The 21,533-nt window shown below is 40.9% G+C and overlaps 1 protein-coding gene across 1 annotated transcript in view; it reads left to right on the top strand.

Moving 5' to 3' along the window:
- Window positions 1–5,987, top strand: part of TRHR (thyrotropin releasing hormone receptor) — a 60,543-nt gene extending 54,556 nt beyond the window's left edge. Inside the window, exon 3 of the mRNA XM_075582458.1 lies at window positions 654–5,987. Within this exon, the coding sequence (XP_075438573.1) occupies window positions 654–1,079 (426 nt within the window). The 3' untranslated portion in view covers window positions 1,080–5,987. The remainder of the gene's footprint in view (window positions 1–653) is intronic.
- Window positions 5,988–21,533: the final 15,546 nt, after the last annotated feature.

Below are 21,533 nucleotides of genomic sequence, written 5' to 3'. Positions count from 1 at the left end.
GCTAATTATGTTTGATATTATGACTCTATTTTACTTTTTCTGGTCAAAGACATGAATCCTATCAACTCTAAACATTGATAGTACTGTGTAATAGGGTCATCATCTCCAAGACAGCTACATGGAAAATATAAAGTACATGTCATAATTCCAACTTTAGGTAACTTTTATGTTTTTGTGAATAATAGACACATACAAAAGGACAAAAGTACAATGCTTCAGAGTCCATAGACCATATTACACATTAAAGTTTTGGCAAAACCAATCTGTCATACTGTAGTTATAAAAGACAATAAATGGCTTCGGAAATGAGTGGTTCACAATAAAGGGGGGTGGCATTTTCAGGGTATTAAGAGTTAGCATTGCCCACTTTATGAAATAAATATTGTTTTTCCAATGAAACAATGTATTCCTTAACTTTTTTTATGTGAACGAACACGTAAAGACTTACAGGCCATTTACTGTATTTGAACAAATTATCAAAAGACCACCAGGAAAAATATACATTAAGTGACTCAACAAACTGTAAATCATACCTACTGTACAGCAATTGAGAGAAATATGCACAGAGTAATACTTTCTGAAACATGGCTAGCAAATGCTCTTGAAATGCCTTTGCTGTTTTTTTATTGTATATCTTTGTTTTTTCTCCACAGGTCACCAAAATGTTGGCAGTGGTCGTAATCCTGTTTGCCTTTTTATGGATGCCCTACAGAACACTGGTTGTTGTGAATTCTTTCCTGTCCCATCCTTACCTTGAAAATTGGTTCCTGTTATTCTGTAGAATTTGCATTTACTTAAACAGTGCTATCAACCCAGTGATTTACAATCTTATGTCACAGAAATTCAGAGCTGCTTTCCAAAAACTCTGCAAGTGCAGCAAGAAGCGGTCAGAGAAACCAACCAACTACAGTGTGGCACTTAACTACAGTGCTATCAAAGAGTCATCCAACGGAGGAAGTCCTGATCATTTTAGCACTGAGCTGGAGGACATTACTGTCACAGACACATATTTGTCTGAAACAAAAATGTCCTTTGATGATACATGTTTACCCTCTGATGTCACATTCAGCAGATCATAGCTAAATAATTGATACAAAACACAGTGTGACAAAATGTAAGTGTCAATGAAATCACTTTGCTGGGTAGGTACTACAACTGTTGACCAAAGTGGTAACGTAATATAAAAGACTAGGGAACAAAACTATTATAGTTAAGTAACAAACACGAAAACGATCTACAAACATCCTTCCATTGGATGATACAGGCACATATTGACAAAGCAATCTTCTGTCACAAAACACTTTTCGCGGTGGAAGACACCTTACAGCTTATTGACTTGGATGTAAGGTATAACAGAACCAGAAGGTATCTTATAGCAGAAGAGTGCTTAGTAAATATGGTCCAAATGCACTGTGTTTTTTCTGGTATTTAAAATAATTGAGATGTTAATAAACAAATGATAATGGCATCTAAAGGTGCTTTTTTTCAGGCTATTTCTTAAAGCAACTGAAATATACAAACCCATGTTCAGTGTTAAAACAATGGAGGTTTTTAATTAAATAATGTATTTTGATTTAATGTAAATAAAAACATCAATTAGCCAAACAAAATACAGGCATACCCCGCATTAACGTACGCAATGGGACCGGAGCATGTATGTAAAGTGAAAATGTACTTAGTGAAGCACTACCTTTTTTTTCACTTATCGATGCATGTACTGTACTGCAATTGTCATATACGTGCATAACTGATGTAAATAACGCATTTGTAACAGGCTCTATAGTCTCCCCCCGCTTGCGCACAGCTTCGGTACAGGTAGGGAGCCGGTATTGCTGTTCAGGACGTGCCGAGAGGCGCATGCGTGAGCTGCCGTTTGTCTATTGGGCGATATGTTCTTACTCGCCAGTGTACTTAAAGTGAGTGTCCTTAAACCGGGGTATGCCTGTAATAGGTACACAGTCTTCTCATAAATAATTATTGGGTCATAAAAGTCTTTAAGAAAAAAAAGGGATAATACTTTATAGATTCCCATTTCCTATCCTTTTCATTATGTTAGGAGTAGTGTGGATTTAATATTTTATATAACCAGATCATGTGCAACAACCCGAACCTCCAGCTAGGATACTCACATATACAGTACTGTACTCGTGTCCAAGAAGATATTTCCCAGTAGACTAAAATGAGTTACATACATATAGTCTTCTCAGTGTTCCATGTGCTAATACTGCTGAGATTAGACAGTACAGTACAAGCAGCATCATGTTCCATACTAGAAGGTGCTCTTGTACATTATGTCATTAAACATTATTCACACTAGATTTGTTTGTATATACTGTATATGTAAGATGTAAAAAAGTATGCATATTTTGTACATATATAGAGATAGTTAAATGGATATATATCTGTATATACAGTACATGTGATAGGTGATCACTTGTGAGTGGCTTTCTCAAAGTCAAGTGAAAATGGTTACTTTTGTTTTATATTGTGCATTTATTTAAATGTTTGTAAGGAACTTTTTTAACGTGCTCTTCTTCTACAACTGTACTTCACAGTGCTGAATTTCAGCAGTGAAATGAGATTGATTTATTGATCTGTAATACATAAATGCTAGGAAAAACTTTTTGTAATTTGCTTCGTTGAATATGGGTAACAGTTCACGTGGAATTGTACAGTATGTCTCACTGAGCTTTTGCTTGTGGTTGGATGCAAATGTACAGTACAGTCTTATATGTTTTTGATATTTTATAGGGCACACTATAGAACATTACATTTTAATCAATTTTTTGTTTGTTTATTTATTTATTTTTGCTGGGTTTATCTACATTATGGGATATTGAACAATGCCATTTATTTTCTTCAGTTTAACTATCGTACACAGTGGTTAAGTGAATCAAGATTAAAGTTAAATCACTTAATGATGTAGTTAATATGTGTAACACACTTTCCCCCACCCCTGAGAGATATGGTGGCTACGGTGTATGTGGTGCGTTACCAGCGACTCACAGGAGGCCTGAGCCTCTTCTGCTGGGAGCCTGGGGTGTGCCCGATCCATCTGGTGACAGCGCCTCCACCTGTATGGGATCCTACTATGTTGGATAACCCCATTACAGGACCCCATGCTGTAATACACACGAGGATAATGATATGATGATGATGATAATAATAACAACAGTGTACTGCATGCATAAGAAGAATAACAATATACCATCCCCAATAACTAGGCCACGCACGGCCGTAACCTCACAGTGTCCTCCAACGCAATGTCCACACCTGATGGATTATTCCCCCAAAGTACTGAGGGGCCTTTGGACACCCAACGACCCTGTGTCCACAAGTAGCAACCCACCCAAATGTGTGAGACAGCGCTGCTCACAACCACCCTGTGTAAAGTTGGTGCACTTGATGATACCTGTCGGGTACTCCAGCACCCGGTAGCGCCACAAAGGAAAGATGGAAGTAGGTGTGTGAGAGTGGCACACTACTGCTTTTAAAGAATAAAGTAACAATATTTCCTTCTGGCTGTGTCCCTCACACTGGTGCTACAGGGGCAATGTCCCCAACTACTGGGCCTGTCCCTGCAGCGACCACAAGCTGAGGGGACTCGGGGCCTAGCTGGGGCCTAAGGGAGTCTCTGGCCTAGTGCAGAGGTCACGGACTCCTGCACCTACACACCCTACCCCAGCTCCGACTCACATGCTCCTAGCGCACGCAATGTATCTATTCCCCTCAGTATACAGTATATATATATGCATACACACAGCATGACATTAAAGTCATGGAGACTACATTTCAAGCACTATGATGAAAGATATACTAAGATGAAAAACGTTAAATATGTGAATAAGGCCGAGTCCATAGAAGGACAGGCCGTGCTGAGCCGTGCGGACGCTCAGCGCTGAGCCCCTGCATCCTCAATGAGGATGCCTTGAGAGGGGGCTCACGTGAGCGTCCGCAGGCGTGCTGAGGCGCTGGATTTTTCAGCCGACAGCCAAGTTTTTCAGAGCTCTGTCGGCTGAAAACATCCAATCAGCGCGGAGCAGCGTCAACGTCACGGTGCCGTGACATCGGCGCCGTGACGTTGACGTCGGTGCGTCGCGGGCGATTGGCCCAGCGACGTCACTGCCCGCCTCCCTCAGTCTCCCCCTGCCTCCGATCGCGCCCGCTGGCTCGCCTGCATGGGCATGAAATCGCGCAGATTTCAGCAGGCGAGCCTCAGCATCAGTGCAGTCCAGCACTGACAACCCCTCTATGGCCCCAGCCTAATACATTTTATGAGAGATTCCACCATAATTTGATCAGCAATTAAGGCATCTTGGAACATGGTAACATCTGGACATACCCTTAACACACATCTGAAATGGGTTCATATTTTTCTGAATTTTTTATTCGCTACTTGTTCATTACCAATAAATTCTTAAAATTACTTCTTATTATCTTTTGCTGCCAGAGATGCCTATCTGGTGCATTAACTTGTTATTCTTCTGTGCTCCTGATTTACTTCAAAATCCTTTATACTGTAGCAACGCTTTATACATATCCCACTATTTATGAAGAAAGTATTTTAATTTTAACCAATTGGAAACATTGCACCTTTCACAGAGTGTAACACTTTCCCCTTCTACTGAGATATATATTAATAATGCTAAAAATAATAAACCTTCATCATGTATAGCGTAGCTTATGAACCAGAGTTGAGAGAATTGGAACAGTGCTTTGTTCTAGGCAAAACAAACCATCCACCCTGGGCATAGACGTCTTACTGAAGTAGCTATGCTGTCAGGTCGAGGAAGCATATCAAGTGGCAGAAGTATGCATAGCATCAACAAAAAATAATCATGCATGATAGAAGTACTGTAGAGAACAAACAAAAAAAAATACAAATAAGTTAAAAGAATTGTGCTATCAAATGTATACCTTAGCTGTACTCCTAATGCTAGCCCATACTGTAGTTGCATTCTTCAATTCACTATAATATAGTCTTGAAAAATGTACACTGTGAAATCTATTTAACATTATAACCACACATATAATTTAGACTGTGCCAAGCAGAATAGTTATTTTAAAAAAAAAAGGCAAACTGTGAAGTCTAACACTATACAATATCACAAAGAAAATCACAGGGACAACTAACGTCTCATTCAAATTGCTGTGAAACCACTGTACTATTGAAGATTTTAGTCCCATTTATTTGAACTTCTGTAAGTTGATCTCTTCTTCAGCACTAGAATGTGCCTTTACAATATACTGAGACTTTCTGCTAATTCATTTCCAAACCTCTATTCCAAGCTACAGTAGATGAGAAATATTTCCAATCAGAACGTTAAGATCTATGTCACTATACTATATGTAACGGATATTCCACCCCACCCAATCGCAGATATAGTGTGGGTGCAGGTAACTTAGTGTTACCAGGTGTGGTGCTTTACCTGCTTGGCTCAAAGGAGGGCTGAGCTTCCGCCACGGGGAACCTGGGGCAATTATATCAAGAGTAATCCTGTACTCGGTGCAGCGCCTCCACCTGCGATGGTTCCTAGCAGAGCAGGAATTGTTCCTCGCAGGACACATACAATAACCACATACACTGTATGTATAATAACCAAATACCTTTAGTGGTGAGCATATGAACCAATAACCATACACACAATATCGGGTGTCCCTCTCTAGCGGAGACACTGAGTAACCTGACACATATAACTCTCCCACCTTCACCGGGTGATCCCACCCCGTGTCCAGTAATCCCCCACACAATGTCCAGCACTCTATAGAGGGCGGATATGTGTGACTGCGCAGTCACTAAGGAAACTACTAGGCCTGTTGGTGCACGTGTAGATCAGAGTTACCTGCCGAGCACTCCAGTGCTCGGGCCTGCAACGACTTCACAACGGATCTACCGCTTGGTGATCTCCGTCTGATCCTGTGGTTCGTTGTCCGGGATCCGCCAAGGCGATCCCACCCTGGAGTCTCTGTGGCACAGACTTGAGCAGGAAACGCAGCGTCCACTGTGTCTCTATCTAACTCTAATGCTACTGTGACAGGATCCCTAACCTAGGGCCTGTCCCTGTAGCACCACAAACTGGGGAGTGAGGACCTATCTGGGACCTAAGAGGTTACTGGCCTACTCCGTTCCCCTAGCTCTTCCCGGTCCTGACTCTAACTGATCAATACTCCCAGCGCCTGCAGCAACGCACTGCAACCATCTGGGTGCGTGCAGCAGCCGTGCTGCACAAACCCTGTGCCTTCTTGTCAGACCTCACAGCACTGACCGCCGTGACTCTGACAAGACAGCACCACACTCTCACTAAGGGCAGGGTCCCTATCTTGGGCCGTCCCATAGCAATTACCCACTAACCTGGTGGGGAGTTGGGGCTTACCTGGGATATGGTGGACCTTACTTGGTGCAGGAGCGTCACTCGCTCCCTGCACCCTTCCTTCCCCTACAGCTCCCCAGCTCCAACTGCCGTTCTCCAGCGCGCAAAATGTAACAAGTAAGCCTCTCTGCAGGGAGATCCTAAGCCCTATTGGCTCCCTGGCATCACGTGGGGTATGCTTTGGCTCATGGGACTCGTAGTCCCTCTCTTGAGGCTTCCCTTGTAGGCTAGGGTTTCGCGGGCTCCTATCTGTGCATACGCGAGCTATCTGTGGGCCTTCCGGCGCTCCCAACCCCTGCGCATGCGCAACGCACCTCGCAATGGCGGCGCCCTGCTCCGCGAGCCGCCGGGACCCTAGCGACGTGACCGCGGCCTTTGCAATGGCCCGATCGCGTCCCCGGCCACCGGCCGCATACAGGAAGAGACGCGCTGCTCCCTGCTCCAGCTCCCACCCTTGGAAGCAGCCGTCGGGTCCGTCACTGGCAATGGCGGCACCCGCTACCGCGCTGCTCCAAAGGAGGGGGGTCTCCAGGAGCCGCTGGAGACCAGGGCTACATATAGGTAGAAGTATGCAAACATAAACTGTAGAATTTAAGTTATAGCATCTTTATAATGACCCAACAATGATTCTGTCCCATGAATATCTGGTTTTAGACTACAAGAAAAGTGTCCCATAGATGTGTCTGCTGGGCTGTTCAGTCTAATTAAATCTCTCACTGACCGGAAGTGACGCGACTTTCTTGATGATCCAGCCGGTGTGTATAGCTCCCAATGTCTCTTCACTTGGTGCAGGCAGAGAGTGGATTACAGAGACTTGCCGCAATCTGTGCCTGCTACAGCTACCTCCAATGTTTCTCCACTTAGTGGGGTTTCATCAAGGATGAACAGCCCAGCAGACACCCAGGGAAAGCGTTGCCCTCACATTTTTGGAGATCCAGCCCACAGCTGATGCAAGAGAAGTAAAACTGATGAGACTCTTTCAGGCAATTATACCTTATTATTATTTTCTGAATTCATTCAGTTTTAGCATTTTTTTATTATTTGTTTGTGCGAGTGCATACCATTGCATTGCTATTGTGAGTGTATACCATTGCATTGCTATTGTGAGTGTATACCATTGCATTGCTATTGTGAGTGCATACCATTGCATTGCTATTGTGAGTGCATACCATTGCATTGCTATTGTGAGTGCATACCATTGCATTGCTATTGTGAGTGTATACCATTGCATTGCTATTGTGAGTGCATACCATTGCATTGCTATTGTGAGTGTATACCATTGCATTGCTATTGTGAGTGCATACCATTGCATTGCTATTGTGAGTGTATACCATTGCATTGCTATTGTGAGTGTATACCATTGCATTGCTATTGTGAGTGTATACCATTGCATTGCTATGTGTACAGTATGTAACAGGGTCCCCCCTAGTGTCCCTCACCTGCGCGAAGTAGCGGGTACCCCTGTGCTTTGCCAGGGAGCTGCGTGGGTGAGCGCATTGCCGGGAGCTCCCGGCGGCATCTGCAGACAGGCGCCGCCATATTGGACGCGTTCGCGCATGCGCGAAAGCTCGCGTCTGTGCAGTGTAGCTTCAGGAGTTGCGCCGGCCGCTTCAAGAGAGGCCCCTTCAGTGCGAGGGGGGTTGCTTTCTATAATGCCCAGTGTTATGTGATATCACCGATGCCAGTTGCACGCGGTGATCGCGGCCTGCGTCTGGGCTCAGACAGGCTCTACCGTGAGAAACATTCTGTGGGTGAGACGCTCCCCGAGGGAGACACCTCACACAGAGGTGGGACACCGCAGAGGCGGATTCCTGTTCCTGCGTCAGACCCTTTTTGAAGATCGTTACACCCGGGCACGGACGTGTGCCCGGGCAGGTATCTATAAGTGCCCCAACTATACACACGTGAGCAGCGCTGCCACACATCTGGGTGGGGGTCCAGGACACTGGGACACTGGTGCCGAGCACCCAATCAATGTGGGCACTGTATGGTTGGGTTACTATTGGGGGCAGAGAGGCCAAGGGCCTACGAAGGGGATAGGTGCCCCTTGCAGCCAATGCAATGTTATGTAATGATGTGTTATGTTGGAGTGCATATAGTAAACTGTTTTATCCATGCCCTGGTGTAAGTACTTACTGTATGTGGTTCCTGTGTAAGGGGTTATTCTACACACTAGAATCCCTGCACAGTTGGAGGCGCTGTAAGCAGTACGTTAAAGGATACACCCCAGGCTCCCAGTGGCAGAGGTTCAGGCCTCCTGTGAGCCTATCAGGTATTGCACCACACTGATAACATATGTAGATTTCCCCACATGGTCCCTATCTGTGATTGGGAGGGGCGGGGGAATATGTGTTACATGTATAATCATTTAAAGTGTCATATAACGCATTTAAAATTTGAATTTTGCGCCCATCAAATTCTTTCTTTTTTGTGAAGGAGAGTTCCTTAAAAGTATTTTATAGAGTTAGAATTCTACATACATATTGCAGATATAGCCCATCAAATCTGCTTTAGTGTCTCTCTAGATTTCAACAACCAGATTGCAACGGTGTGTGTACTGAAAAAAGCTGTAACAGAAATATAGTGCCACTGAAAATGACTTGATAGCAAAAATATACATAGAAATATAATAAGATATGGCTAAATATATTAAACATATGATACAAGGATGATAAGCGATCGTACCAGGGTCTGTGCAAGGCTATTTGGCACCCTAGGCGAACCTACAGCTTGCCCTTCCCCTTTTCCCCCTCACCCTTTCCCCCACCCTTTCCCCCTCCCCTTCCGCCTTTCCCCCTCACACAGTAACTTTCAGATTTTCTTTTATATCTAACTGAAAATTAAAATGTTATACCTAATAGATTAATTCATACACACTCCCCCTCTCTCCCTTCCCCGCATTCTTTCCCCTCTCTCTCTGTCATTATCTCCCCCCCCCTTCTCTCTATCATTCTCTAGCCCCCCCCCCCTCCCCTTCTCTCTGTCATTCTCTCTCCCCCTCTATCCATCATTCTCTTCCACCCCTCTCTCCGACATTCTGCTGCTGGGTAATGCAGCCAATGAGGATGGAAGAAACTGCTCAGCCCCCTAGCAACAGCCCTTCTCTTGGAGATAGGGGAAATCCCCTCACTAAGCAAACTAGTGGCAGCTGCCTAGTTGGCCTAATGTTTGAACCGGCCCTGGATAGTACTCAATATTCATACTGAATGTAGTTTTCCATCTTGAACTACTATAAGGAAATTAATAATTATTGAATTAATCCTCTGTGTCCTGGACATACCTGAAAACCAGAGGTAACTCTCAATGTATTAGTTCCTGGAAAAACATTTCTAATTAAATTATTCAAAATAATTGCAGAACTGTACATTTTACATAAATGTCACATGGAATCTTGAAGACAATATTTATGGTAATAATCATTGAATATTATATTTTCGAGATTGTGTTTAAGTACAGTAAGTGGCCTGCATGTCTGTTTAACTCCTATAGGATGTCAGTCAAAATAGTGACAAGGGGAATACTGTACAGAACCTGAACACAGTCAACCTAGAAATTGCTACTGTTCCTGATAGCTGTATTTTTACTCGAGCAATTGGTCCACTAAGTGAAAGTAATATTTAACGTACTATTAAGCAGAGATGTGCAAATGTTTTCTAACATGCGTCACAAACAAATTTTGGGCGTTTTTCTTCTTTAATTTGCATTTTGTGCTACATTTTTGAGAAGTTCACATTCCTTGGGAACGCACAAAATGCAACATTTTCACAAGATTACCATAAAATGTTGCGACTTGTGCTAGAATTTTGCAAAGATGGCAGTAGATAAAAGGTGCTGTGACCTGATGCTCATTTGCAATGTGCAAAGTTAACTAATTTTTAAAGTTTGGTCAATATTTAGGTAAGGTTGCCATTTTCACAAAATTATTGTTTAAAAAAATCAGCACATTTTGCCTGATTCACGAACTTCTGCGGAAAAAAGTCTCACCTCTCTTTTACTAAATTGATTATCTGAGAAAATAAGGAATGCATTGAAATCTATTTATTTACTGTATCGTTAGTGTATACAGTATATCGTTTGTGAATAATTAATCAACTGTTTTCTCCAGTTTTATTCTGTGAAACATTGGTCCAGCAGAATGCTTTTCTAGAGAATGATTTCTTAATAACATACAAACTTGTCAAAATTAGTAGGCAAAACTTGCAAAGTATTGTTTGAAATCTTATGCTCATATAGAGACTACACAATAGTTGCATTTCCAGGAATGTTCTATAGATTCATTTGAGATAACAGCAATGGGCTACTGTACTCTTATATTCATGTATTCACTACCTTGCTACTTCTACTATACTTTTTCCTTCACCCCAACCCGAGTGCAGCATCTGGGAGTCGCTCGGTGATACAAGGAGTTATTGGATACAACTTTCCCGAATTCGTAGATTGTTAGTTAGAGGCTCTAACTAACAATCACCACCAAGCCAGAAATTCCTAGTCAAGCAGCTGCTCTACTTGCCTCTTCTTTCTGTTTCCTTACCAAGACAGTTAAGTATGTGTAATTTGCACATACTATACACACACCTTAACCCCAGCTTTATGAAATGCCTGACAGCTTGGTAATTACTGTGTACTCCTCTATCTTTTAGTGGACTAACATAAGAGTTCAACGTAGATATACATTATAGTGCAGAGATTTTGAAAGCTCTGCACACTATAATTTCATCTATGATGAACTGTCATGTTGGTCCTCTATAACAGGGACGCACAAACTTTTACAGCTGCCCCCCCCCCCCTGTGCCCGCTGCCCCCGGTGCTCGCGCCCCCCTTACCTCCGTTCCCTGTGTCAAATGACGCCGTGGGTTCACATGACACTGCTGTGTCATTTGATGCTGCGTTGCCATGGCGACGCGTCAGTAGCCGTCTGAATCTGGGTAAGTACTGGGCTGCGGAGGCCTCACGCGATCCCCCGGCATTTAATTGAAATGCCATGGGGAAGAGCGCAGGGTCCCTGCAACCACTGCGCCCCCCTAAAAAAATCTCCGGCCCCCTGGGGGCGCGCCCCACCAGTTTGCGCACCGCTGCTCTAGAAGCTTACGTAGTTACATAGTTACATTCAGTAGTAGATGAGCTTGAAAAAAGACATATGTCCATTGAGTTCAACATTTGTAAACTTTAGACGACAGATACTTATCCTATATGTGTATGTACAGTATATTGATCCCAGTGAAACAATATCCAATCCTCTCCTATAAGGGGAAAAATAAATATCCCTGTATTCCTTTCTTTTCTAAAAACATGTCCAACCTTTTTTTTAAAGATATCTACAGTATTGTATCTGCCATCATAGTCTCCATGGTTAATGAATTCCACATTTTAACGGCACTTACGGTAAAGAACATTTTCCTTTGTTGCTGGTGAAATATCCTTACCTGCAACCTTAAGGGATGACCCAGCATCGTTTGTACTGCAAATCTAAAATGAAACCTCTGGCTTTTTTCCTTATTCATTAAGAACTATCTATGCATAATAATCGCATGGTTTGACATCTCATTTGCATGTGCTTTTTGCTCCAATTTGCTGCAATGCACCGGCAACTGACCTCTTACCCCCCTTAGTTTGGGGAAATAGGGCTCTAAATTATATACCTCCAAATAGATTAATCTATACTCCACCTTTGAGCACATCTGAGCCACATGGGAAATATGGTAATTTAAGCATATAAAATATTTTCCAATTATTTCTCAGGGGTCTTACTGCACTTTCGGTTTTGTTGAGACACCACTCCAATATAACCTTGGTTATTTGGGCCAATCTATCACATTGTGCACTTAAATTATTGTACAATGACAAGCTCTGCTCAGTGTCTATAGATCCTAGTATTTTGCGGTGACAGCTGAAACTGTTTGCCTTTCAAAAGTCTCAGATTTATTTTCTGATTGCCTAAAAAATGACTGCAAATTGTAATATGACTTGGTTTAAATTGCTGAGCTTCTCTTTATTTTTATTTATTTTTTCAAACGTTTTTATTAGGCAAAAGTAGTTATACAACAAGTCATAGTTTATACATAGCCTAATACACATGATTTTTCAAACATAAAGGAAAGACAGGTGAGCTTTTCTGTGCACTATAGGATGTTCTAATTTTTCAGCTCCTTACTGTAGCTTCGTGGAAAACTCACCATCTCTGAACGTCCACCCATCCACTATTGCTGAGTATCTGTAACCTGGCAACCCTAACTGTTTTCTGGTCCTCTGTTAGAATTGTCATTTCCCAGAGCCTCTGTTCCTGCTTTAACACAATCTACAGTCTTACAAAATACAGCATACAGGCTGGTTCTATTTCAGAGACGTGTGAACATTCCAAGATTTGCTTCGTTGCAATTTCAAACAAAATTCCCAAACAGTTTGAAAAACCTGCAAAACAGCTTAAAATAAATAAATAAATAATGTGATGAAATAGCAGTTTAAGTGACTTTTATATTTATTTTATTTTTCAGTTGGATTGAAATTCATTCAAAATGAATTGAACATGAGTTGTCCATTGACTTTTAGCATTAGGGCAACTTGTTAAAGACTTGTGTATTGAAGGTGACTTTCTTGCTGAACCAATAAGGCTTATGAATAGTTTGCACATCTTTATTCTATACCAATTTAATGTTTACAAAAGCTGACAAATAATAAAACAATACAAACGGGTGAATCATCTGATTAACCGTCCAGGCGCTCAGAATATAGCATAGTCCTGCTGGTGAAAGATAAAGTAAGTCTTCTAGACCCAGCTGTCATAGGTTTGCTGGTGTATAACTGGATGTCTTGTGATGCAAGCGAATTACTCTTTTGACAAAGGCCTTCCAGGCCGAAACGCGTAAAGAGGACTCGCTTGCACCTTGTGCAAATAAAGCTTATTTTTATCCCACATCAGCCTTCATCTATTTTTGTGCTGTGCGACGCATCTTTCTCTCCATGAGAAGTTCTTCTAAATAATAAAACAATGATGCATAGATGGATACATGTTGCACCGTAAATAACAAATTAATTCGTTTTTTAGTGTTCTAATACTGAATTATCTTAATATGAATATAATCTTAATATATAACGGTTTTTTTTTAAACTGGTTATTCTATATAAAAATGAAAAAAAAAACATTCAAATATTTACCAACTTTAGAAATAAAAAAAATTATTAACAATTCACATACATATTAAATTAATGTATTGCTGCACATTCATGAAAAGTCCGGTTTTTATATTTAAAACATATAAATAAAAACAAATTGATAGCACAAGTTTGTCACTGTAGGAATCAAAAAGCTATTGGATATTTCAGGCACCTGTTCTCAATATTTAATTAAATTACGTTAAGAATGGATATAGCAAGTTTATTGTTATCGTACATAAGCCATTTGCTCAAAAACAAGCAGCAATTTAAAAATAATCCCCCCAGCACCATGTGCATGAAGCGTGTTAATCTTGTTTGTAAAATGTGATGCAGCCATCTCGGACTTGGCAAATGTTTTTGATACAAAGAAAAAAGAAAACTAGACCAGTTTTAGGTGCAGATATACCTCTTTATAATACTGTACTCCCTTTCTAATATTACCTTCCTCCTATCTTGTCCTCCCCTCTCAAAAACACTTACTGGCACAAGTGGAGCAAAGCACATTGATACAGTGACGCAGTGATAGAGTCAAAATGATGCAATTTGCACCTGCTTTTGGAGCAATGCTCCACTTGTCATGATTGCTAAATATCCCCCATAGTTTCCAGTGTACACTTTTTTAACCCCTTCTTTTACACATTACTAAATACATGCTTAACACGTACAAAAACATATGAGGTTTCATTTACAACAGTAATGGTAGGTGCAAGTGTTAAGTGTCAAAGAGGGGATACATACAGTATACACAGATATAGCTCCTGTTATTGTGGGCCATGGCATGCAAAAACACAATTACTGCATCACCAAAAAACTTTTATTTATCTTAAAGTGCTTTAAAGGTTGCACAATTATTGTAATTGTTTACATAACTTCTATTCAGAGATAAGTCATCGGTAGAGATGCGTGAATTTTTGGGGCGGATTTGGATCCACTGTGGATCAGCCAGTTCCTTTGGTCTGCGGATCAATTTGAAAAAGGACGATTCGCCTTTTCCGGATTTGGTTTTCATCATTAACAATCCAATCCGCGGATTCCCCAATCCGCGCGCAGATTGCTGAATCTGCAGATTGCTGAATCTGCAGATTGGATTCTTAAAATCCACCAGCGAATTGCAGAATCCACTGATTGTATTGCTAAAATCCACCAGCGGATTGTATCCAATGGTGGTTTTTTAATAATCCAAACGGATTGAAACTGGAACAATCCGTCAACGCGTTTTACACCGTGGAACGGATTTTGAATGGAAAGCTCGGGAAATTCTGGGAAACGGATTTTGACATTTTCGCCCGTCTCTAGTCATCGGTAACATAGCATTAGGTTTGGGCTGCAATTTTAAATTGGACTAGGGTCAGGGGTTAGTATTAGGGTTATATGTTAGGGTTAGGGTGATATATTAAACTCTTACACCTGGCCAACTGTAACGCTATGTTAACCCTGTATACTGTAATCCTCAGTAGGAACAGCAGTATGTGAGCATTCATGCTATGCTAATTGCTAACAGGGTCTCTATTCCCAAATAGAAATTACACACAAATACTGTAGTAAGACAATTAAAAGAAAACGCTCTAAAAGCTGTGGAGAAGTAGTTGCATGACTAACTGTCAGAAAAGGCAATAGATGTCAGAACTGTGGCACCGAGAGAAGCAATTATCTCTGCAACATCTTGACATTTTGGGCTGTAAGTCCTCTGAACCGGTGTCTTTTCACAAATAACCACTTCCTTTACTATATTTTTTCACAAAATGCTATAGGGTCAAATCATTTCATGTATATAGATACTCAGGTGTCTCTGAGTTCTGGATTCCATTATAGAATTGAAGCATGTTTAATTTTCACAGTGACCTATTTTCTTTTTTATGTTGTCTTTGTAATTAGCTGCAATCGATCTGCTTTCCTCCTGTACCTTTATATTACAGAGTATGACAGCCACATGCTTTTATCTGCCACTTGCTAGCACATCCATTGTGCTGAGAATAGTGCTCCAATATGCTAGCTAAACTTTATCAATGACAATCGGCTTTAAACATTAAAAAGGATATTGGAAAATTACACCATTGTGATATTTATATTAAAATACTACTTCCTGCTCAACTACTGTCCTTTTCTACTGTTGTTTTCTACATGTAGATTTGAATTGTAAAGAAAATGTGTTTTTTGACTTTACTGTTCCTCTTTTCTGCTGGTTACTTGTTACAAAGGTATATTTATATAAAATATTAATTGATTGGGTTAGAGCTAAAGCAGGATATTCTGAATTGACTCTGAGTGGCATTTGCTTGTGACTTTGGTCAATTAACTTTTTATTATAAACTAACAACAAAAAATAACTATAGGCAAAAATAAATAAATATTTCAGCCACCTTTGTCCCTTATTAATGTGAAACAAGGAAAGGGAAAAATATTAGTATAAAATGTCATTAAAATATATATATATATATAACGAGACCACGAATATTCTAAAGCTTGCCTTAAACTACCCGGTTACATTTTGGGTATGTGCTGGGTATGTGCTGGGTATGTGCTGGGTATGTGCTGGGTATGTGCTGGGTATGTGCTGGGCTTGTTTAAGGCATTTCTGCATTGACTAATAACCCATAGGATTAACACAGCAGGGGTCCCTGGCAGTCCTCCTTTTGACATTTTACACATATAACTATAAACAATATATATATATATATATATATATATATCTATATATAGATATATATATATATATATTTGTGTGTTGTTTATAGTTATATGTGTAAAATGTCAAAAGGATGATAGTCATGTATCCATCCTTTGACAATTTACACACATACTGTAACTACAAAACTACAAACACACACACACACATATATGTATGTGTGTGTGTACACACACACAAATACTGTATGTATGTTGTTTGTAGTTACAGTATGTGTGTAAATTGTCAAAGGAGGGATGCATGACTATCCTCCTTTTGACATTTTCCACATATAACTATAAACAACATATTTTCCAATACTGCCTTTCCTTTCCCTACTCACACTGCAAATCATCATACTGTACTCCCCATTGTATATCATTTCTGACTTGCTGTACAACTTTTACACCTGAGGAATAACCCTGCGGCGAGGTTTAAAAGTTTGTACACTGTTAACTTTTGTTTGTTCAATAAAAGGTGTCATGCTGCTTATTTTCTTTCTCTTCCCTATTTTTATATTAACTATAAGAGCAGAAATATGTATCGGTCCCAATTTGCTCTTCAAGGGCGTTGAATGCTCGAAGTAATTTGTGAATCTCCCAGTACTTTGACCAAAGTCTATTTCTCAATTTGCAAGAAAAAAAATATGTTCCCATTTGTTGTTTCTTTTGAAGATTAATATATTAATGATTTTGTATTCAATGGTGAATTTCCAATGTTCCTTACGCATATGGTTCTTTGCAAATGTTTTCTCTATTTGTAACCTCTTTTTCTATTCACTGTTCTATGTATTCTATATGGGGCTTTGTATGAATAAATATTAATAAATGTTGGTTTCAGCACAATAAACTTAGTTTACAAGTCTGGAAAATGGTTAATATATCCCAGCAAAAGCTAGCTTGTATTTGTATGTAATTACTAGTCCAGTTCAAAAGCCTATGGTCTTATCTTTTTCAAATGTATTAAAAACTACAACAATGAAAACATCACAAAGGGGTTTGCAATGTTTTTAAACCCACTTACACTCATGGGCTTGAACGGGTGAAATAGAAACAATACATAAACAATACGACCCTTTTTCACATTATTCCACTAAATAAAATGAAGAAAACCTAGTATAAAATGGTATATTTTTATATTAAGCCTGCTTGGTGCAGTATGTAAATATGCACTCTTCCATATTTCTTATTCTTATGAATTGTGATGCCTCCAAAATCATTTCAAATTTGAATGCAAGAGATTTGTGCAATGATGTGACAAAATATATGTGTAAAAATGCTTGACTAAACAGCTTATACAGTACATATTTCAGAAAATTAACAACTCTTTTTTTTTATTATAGTAAGAACAGAGAGTAAAAGAACCAGGTAAACGGAAAGCACTCGAGTACCTATATGTATTGATTATAGTATTTCAAATATTTAGTGTATTTGTGTGTTAGAACTGACAGTCTCACACCTGACAGCTCTCAATGCAATAGCTGCATACACTGTAGCAAGCAACGGCTGGCAGTTCAAACAGCTTGAGACAAATATTCTCTTCCAATACTGTAGCTACAAACTTTGTAGCGAGTTAACACTGCTGAAATAAGGCTATACCTTGCAATCAGCTACTATAAGAAGGTTATTATTCTGTACCAAGGATTGAAAATATATTTTCTGTTTTGTAGTGCAGATGTCAATTTATCTATTTGATGAATATGTCAACAACTATATCCTAACTCTATTAAGGAAGGACATGTGGGAATAGACCAAGAATTACATTAGGAGGTGGTTCTGGGACGCAAACTCTCAGACAGTAACGATCTACAAAACTAGCCATGCTTATCAAGTCTAACATCTAGCTATTCGAGCTAACATTTACTATATAGTGGTTCATACTTTTATGTCCTGATCAGACATTCAATGGACCAGCATATTCTGACTGAGTGCGAGTGTATTAGGGATCTGAGACTCCATTAATTCCACTCTTTTAAACAATTGGTAATTTTATAAGTTGACCACAGTGAACACTAACTGTTGTCACACCACCAACTCTTTAAATTATATTGTAGTACAGGCACTAAGGTCAGGAAATTACTTTAATTACTCTCTTGCATTGAGTAAAATCACCCTAGCTGCCCAAGCGGCAATATATGGGTAAGATCATGCCCGTGAACTTGCCATTCCTATGATCATGTAATTTGAGTGGTGCAAACAAAGCAAAACACATCTCTATATAGAAACTAAGTTAGTTACAATCAAGCGGATGCCAGTCCATTATGACTGATATTCACCCTTGATTACTACCTACTGTAGGTGAAACATCACTCTTTGTTTTGTATATCTATACTACTGACCTATACTATTCAGCACTCGTTGTGCTTCTATTTATACCCTGTTAGTTTACGATTACTAATAAAAAATATTTTTTAATAATATAATCAATACATATAGGTACTTGAGTGCTTTCAGTTTACCAGGTTCTTTTACTCTCTGTTCTTACCATTGTACTATCCTGGGTATAGCATATACCAATATTAGTATCAGCTGAGCAGGGGTAACATCCCTTCCCCAAAAGGAAGTTCAAAAGAAGTGAACAAGTGGACAACACCTACTGGTCCTGATTCCTGAATTTGAACTACGCTGGAAAGGAGGATATTATCTATCCCAGACTCCACATCTCAGAACTTTACTATTGCTGTGATGCTGGCTTTACTATTTATATATGCTATGGCCTCGCTTCTTTTCAAACTATGCACTCCTTTCTACCAGCCTCATTATGTCTCTAACTCTATTCATATATCTCCATCTCTCCTACCTTCACCACTTCTCAGTTCACATGAACTCCTTTCTTACCTGTGCCCTCTAACACTAAACAGCAATATCTCCTGCACTAAATTACACCCCTACAAATCATCCTCACACATTCTCTTTCTATCCATGCTTTTCCTTGTTTCTGGGGATATCTCTCCCAATCCTGGTCCCTGTCTTATTTCTACATGCTCTCGCCCTCATCTGCCAAATGCAACTTCTACTCCTTCTGGTGTAAACCCCTCCAACCTCATACCCATCCCCTGCCACCCTCCCTCCTCTCTCCCTTTCGCCTGTACCATTTGGAATGCTCGCTCCCTTTCTAACAAGTTTCTCTCTGTGCATGACTTCTTTCTCTCTCACTCTCTGTTCATATTTGCTATAACTGAGACCTGGCTCACTCAGTCTGACTCTGCTCTGGAAGCTGCCCGCTCATGGTGGCCTTTCTTTCTCGCACACTTTGCGCCCTGATAGCAGGGGTGGAGGCGTGGGGCTCCTGCTCTCCTCTCTCTGCCGTTACCGTACCCTTCCTACTCCTCCCTCTCTTGCTTTTCCCTCCTTTGAGGCGCACACTGTCCAGATCTTCGATCCTCTCCCTGTTCACGTGGCAGTCATCTATCGCCCACCTACCTCTACTCATCCCCCTTCTGCCTTTCTCTCTCACTTTGAATCCTGGCTCTCTTTCTTTCTCTCCTCAGACTCCCCTGTTCTTCTCCTTGGGGACTTCAACTGCCACATTGATGACCCCTCTCTCCCTTGGGCTTCCCACCTTCTCTCTCTAACCTCTTCTTTTGGCCTTCAACAGTGGACTGCAGCCAGCACCAACAAGGATGGCCACTACCTAGACCTGGTTTTCACTAAAAACCTTTCTCTCTCTGATTTCTGCATTTCCCCCTGTCCCCTCTCTTACCATTCCCTCATCTCATTCTCTCTCTCAATTCTCCCCTTCTCACCTCCATCTACCCCACGGTTCTACAGAAAACTGTGCTCTATTAACCTACCAGCCTTTGAGTCCACTTTACGCTCCTCCTTCTCCTCCCACTCCTCTCTCAGTTCTGCTACAGACTCTAAAAACCTGGTCAGGAACTACAATTCTGCTTTAGCCACCTCTCTTGATCTATATGCCCCGCTTTCTCTCTGCCTCTCACCTTTCTAACCCCAGACCCTGGGTAAATTCCCACACGTGCATGCTGCATTCCGCCACTCGTTCCTCTGATTGCCTCTGGAGGAAATCTCACACTCTCGCAGACTTCCTTCACTACAAATTTATGCTATCCTGTTTTAACTCTGCCCTCTCTCAGGCTAAACAAACCTACTTTTCTTCATTAATCAACACGCACAAGTCTAACCCACGGCGACTCTTCTTTGTCTTTGACTCTCTACTCAAACCACCCTCAGCTGCCTCTTCTTCCTCCATCTTACCTCAGGACTTTGCTGACTATTTTAAGGAAAAGGTGGAATCCATACATCAGAACATCCCCTCTGTTTCCTCCTCCCATCCTACACCACTTCCTAACTCTCCTCCTGTCTTCCTTGAATCTTTTTCCACTGTCTCAATGGAGGATGTGTCATTGTTGATCTCCTCTTCTCTCTTTACCACTTGCCCTCTTGACCCCATTCCCTCCCATCTCCTAAAACCTCTTGCTCCTACTATAATCCTTACGCTCACACACATTTTTAATTCTCCCTCTACTTTGATACCTTTGCATCCTCCTTCAAGCATGAAACAGTTATACCATTACTCAAAATCAGCAAGCTTGACCCTACCTGTCTTTCTAACTATGGACCTGTCTCCCTCCTGTCTTTTGCCTTTTCACTCCTTGAAAGTCTTGTATTCTCTCGCTTGCTCCATTTTCTCAACACCTATTCTCTCCTAAACCCTCTACAATCTGGCTTCCGCACTGGTCACTCGACTGAAACAGCCCTCACTAAAATAACAAATTACCTCCATGCTGCCAAAGACAGAGGTCATTACACTCTGCTCATATTACTCGACCTATCTGCAGCATTTGACACCATGGACCACCCTCTTCTCCTTCACATTCTCCATACTCTTGGTTTTCATAACAAAGCTCAATCCTGGATCTCCTCTTACCTCTCCCATCGTACTTTCAGTGTCTCTTCTGCTAACACCTCCTCCTCTATATCGATCTCTCCATGGGGGTATCCCAGGGCTCTGTCCTGGGACCTCTTCTCTTTTCTCTGTACACACTTTCTCTAGGTGACCTAATCACATCTCTTGGGTTTAAATATCACCTCTATGCTGACGACACACAAATTTACTTTTCAACCCCCGACCTTACTCCTACTGTACAAACCAAAGTTTATGAATGTCTCTCTGCTAAATCATCCTGGATGGCCCTCCGCCGCCTTAAACTTAACATGGCAAAAACAGAGCTCCTCATACTTCTTCCCAAACCTGGCCCTACTACCTCCTTCCACATTACTGTTGGAAGTATGATCATTCACCTAGTAGCCCAAGCATGCTGCCTAGGGTTCACACTTGACTCCTCTCTCACATTCTCCTCTCACATTCAGAGTGTTTCTAAAACC

The sequence above is a fragment of the Ascaphus truei genome, chromosome 2 (genome assembly GCF_040206685.1).
Source record: "Ascaphus truei isolate aAscTru1 chromosome 2, aAscTru1.hap1, whole genome shotgun sequence".
Lineage (NCBI taxonomy): Eukaryota > Metazoa > Chordata > Amphibia > Anura > Ascaphidae > Ascaphus > Ascaphus truei.
The sequence above is the reverse complement of the archived record's forward strand: the minus strand, read 5'-3'. Positions and strand labels throughout refer to the sequence as shown.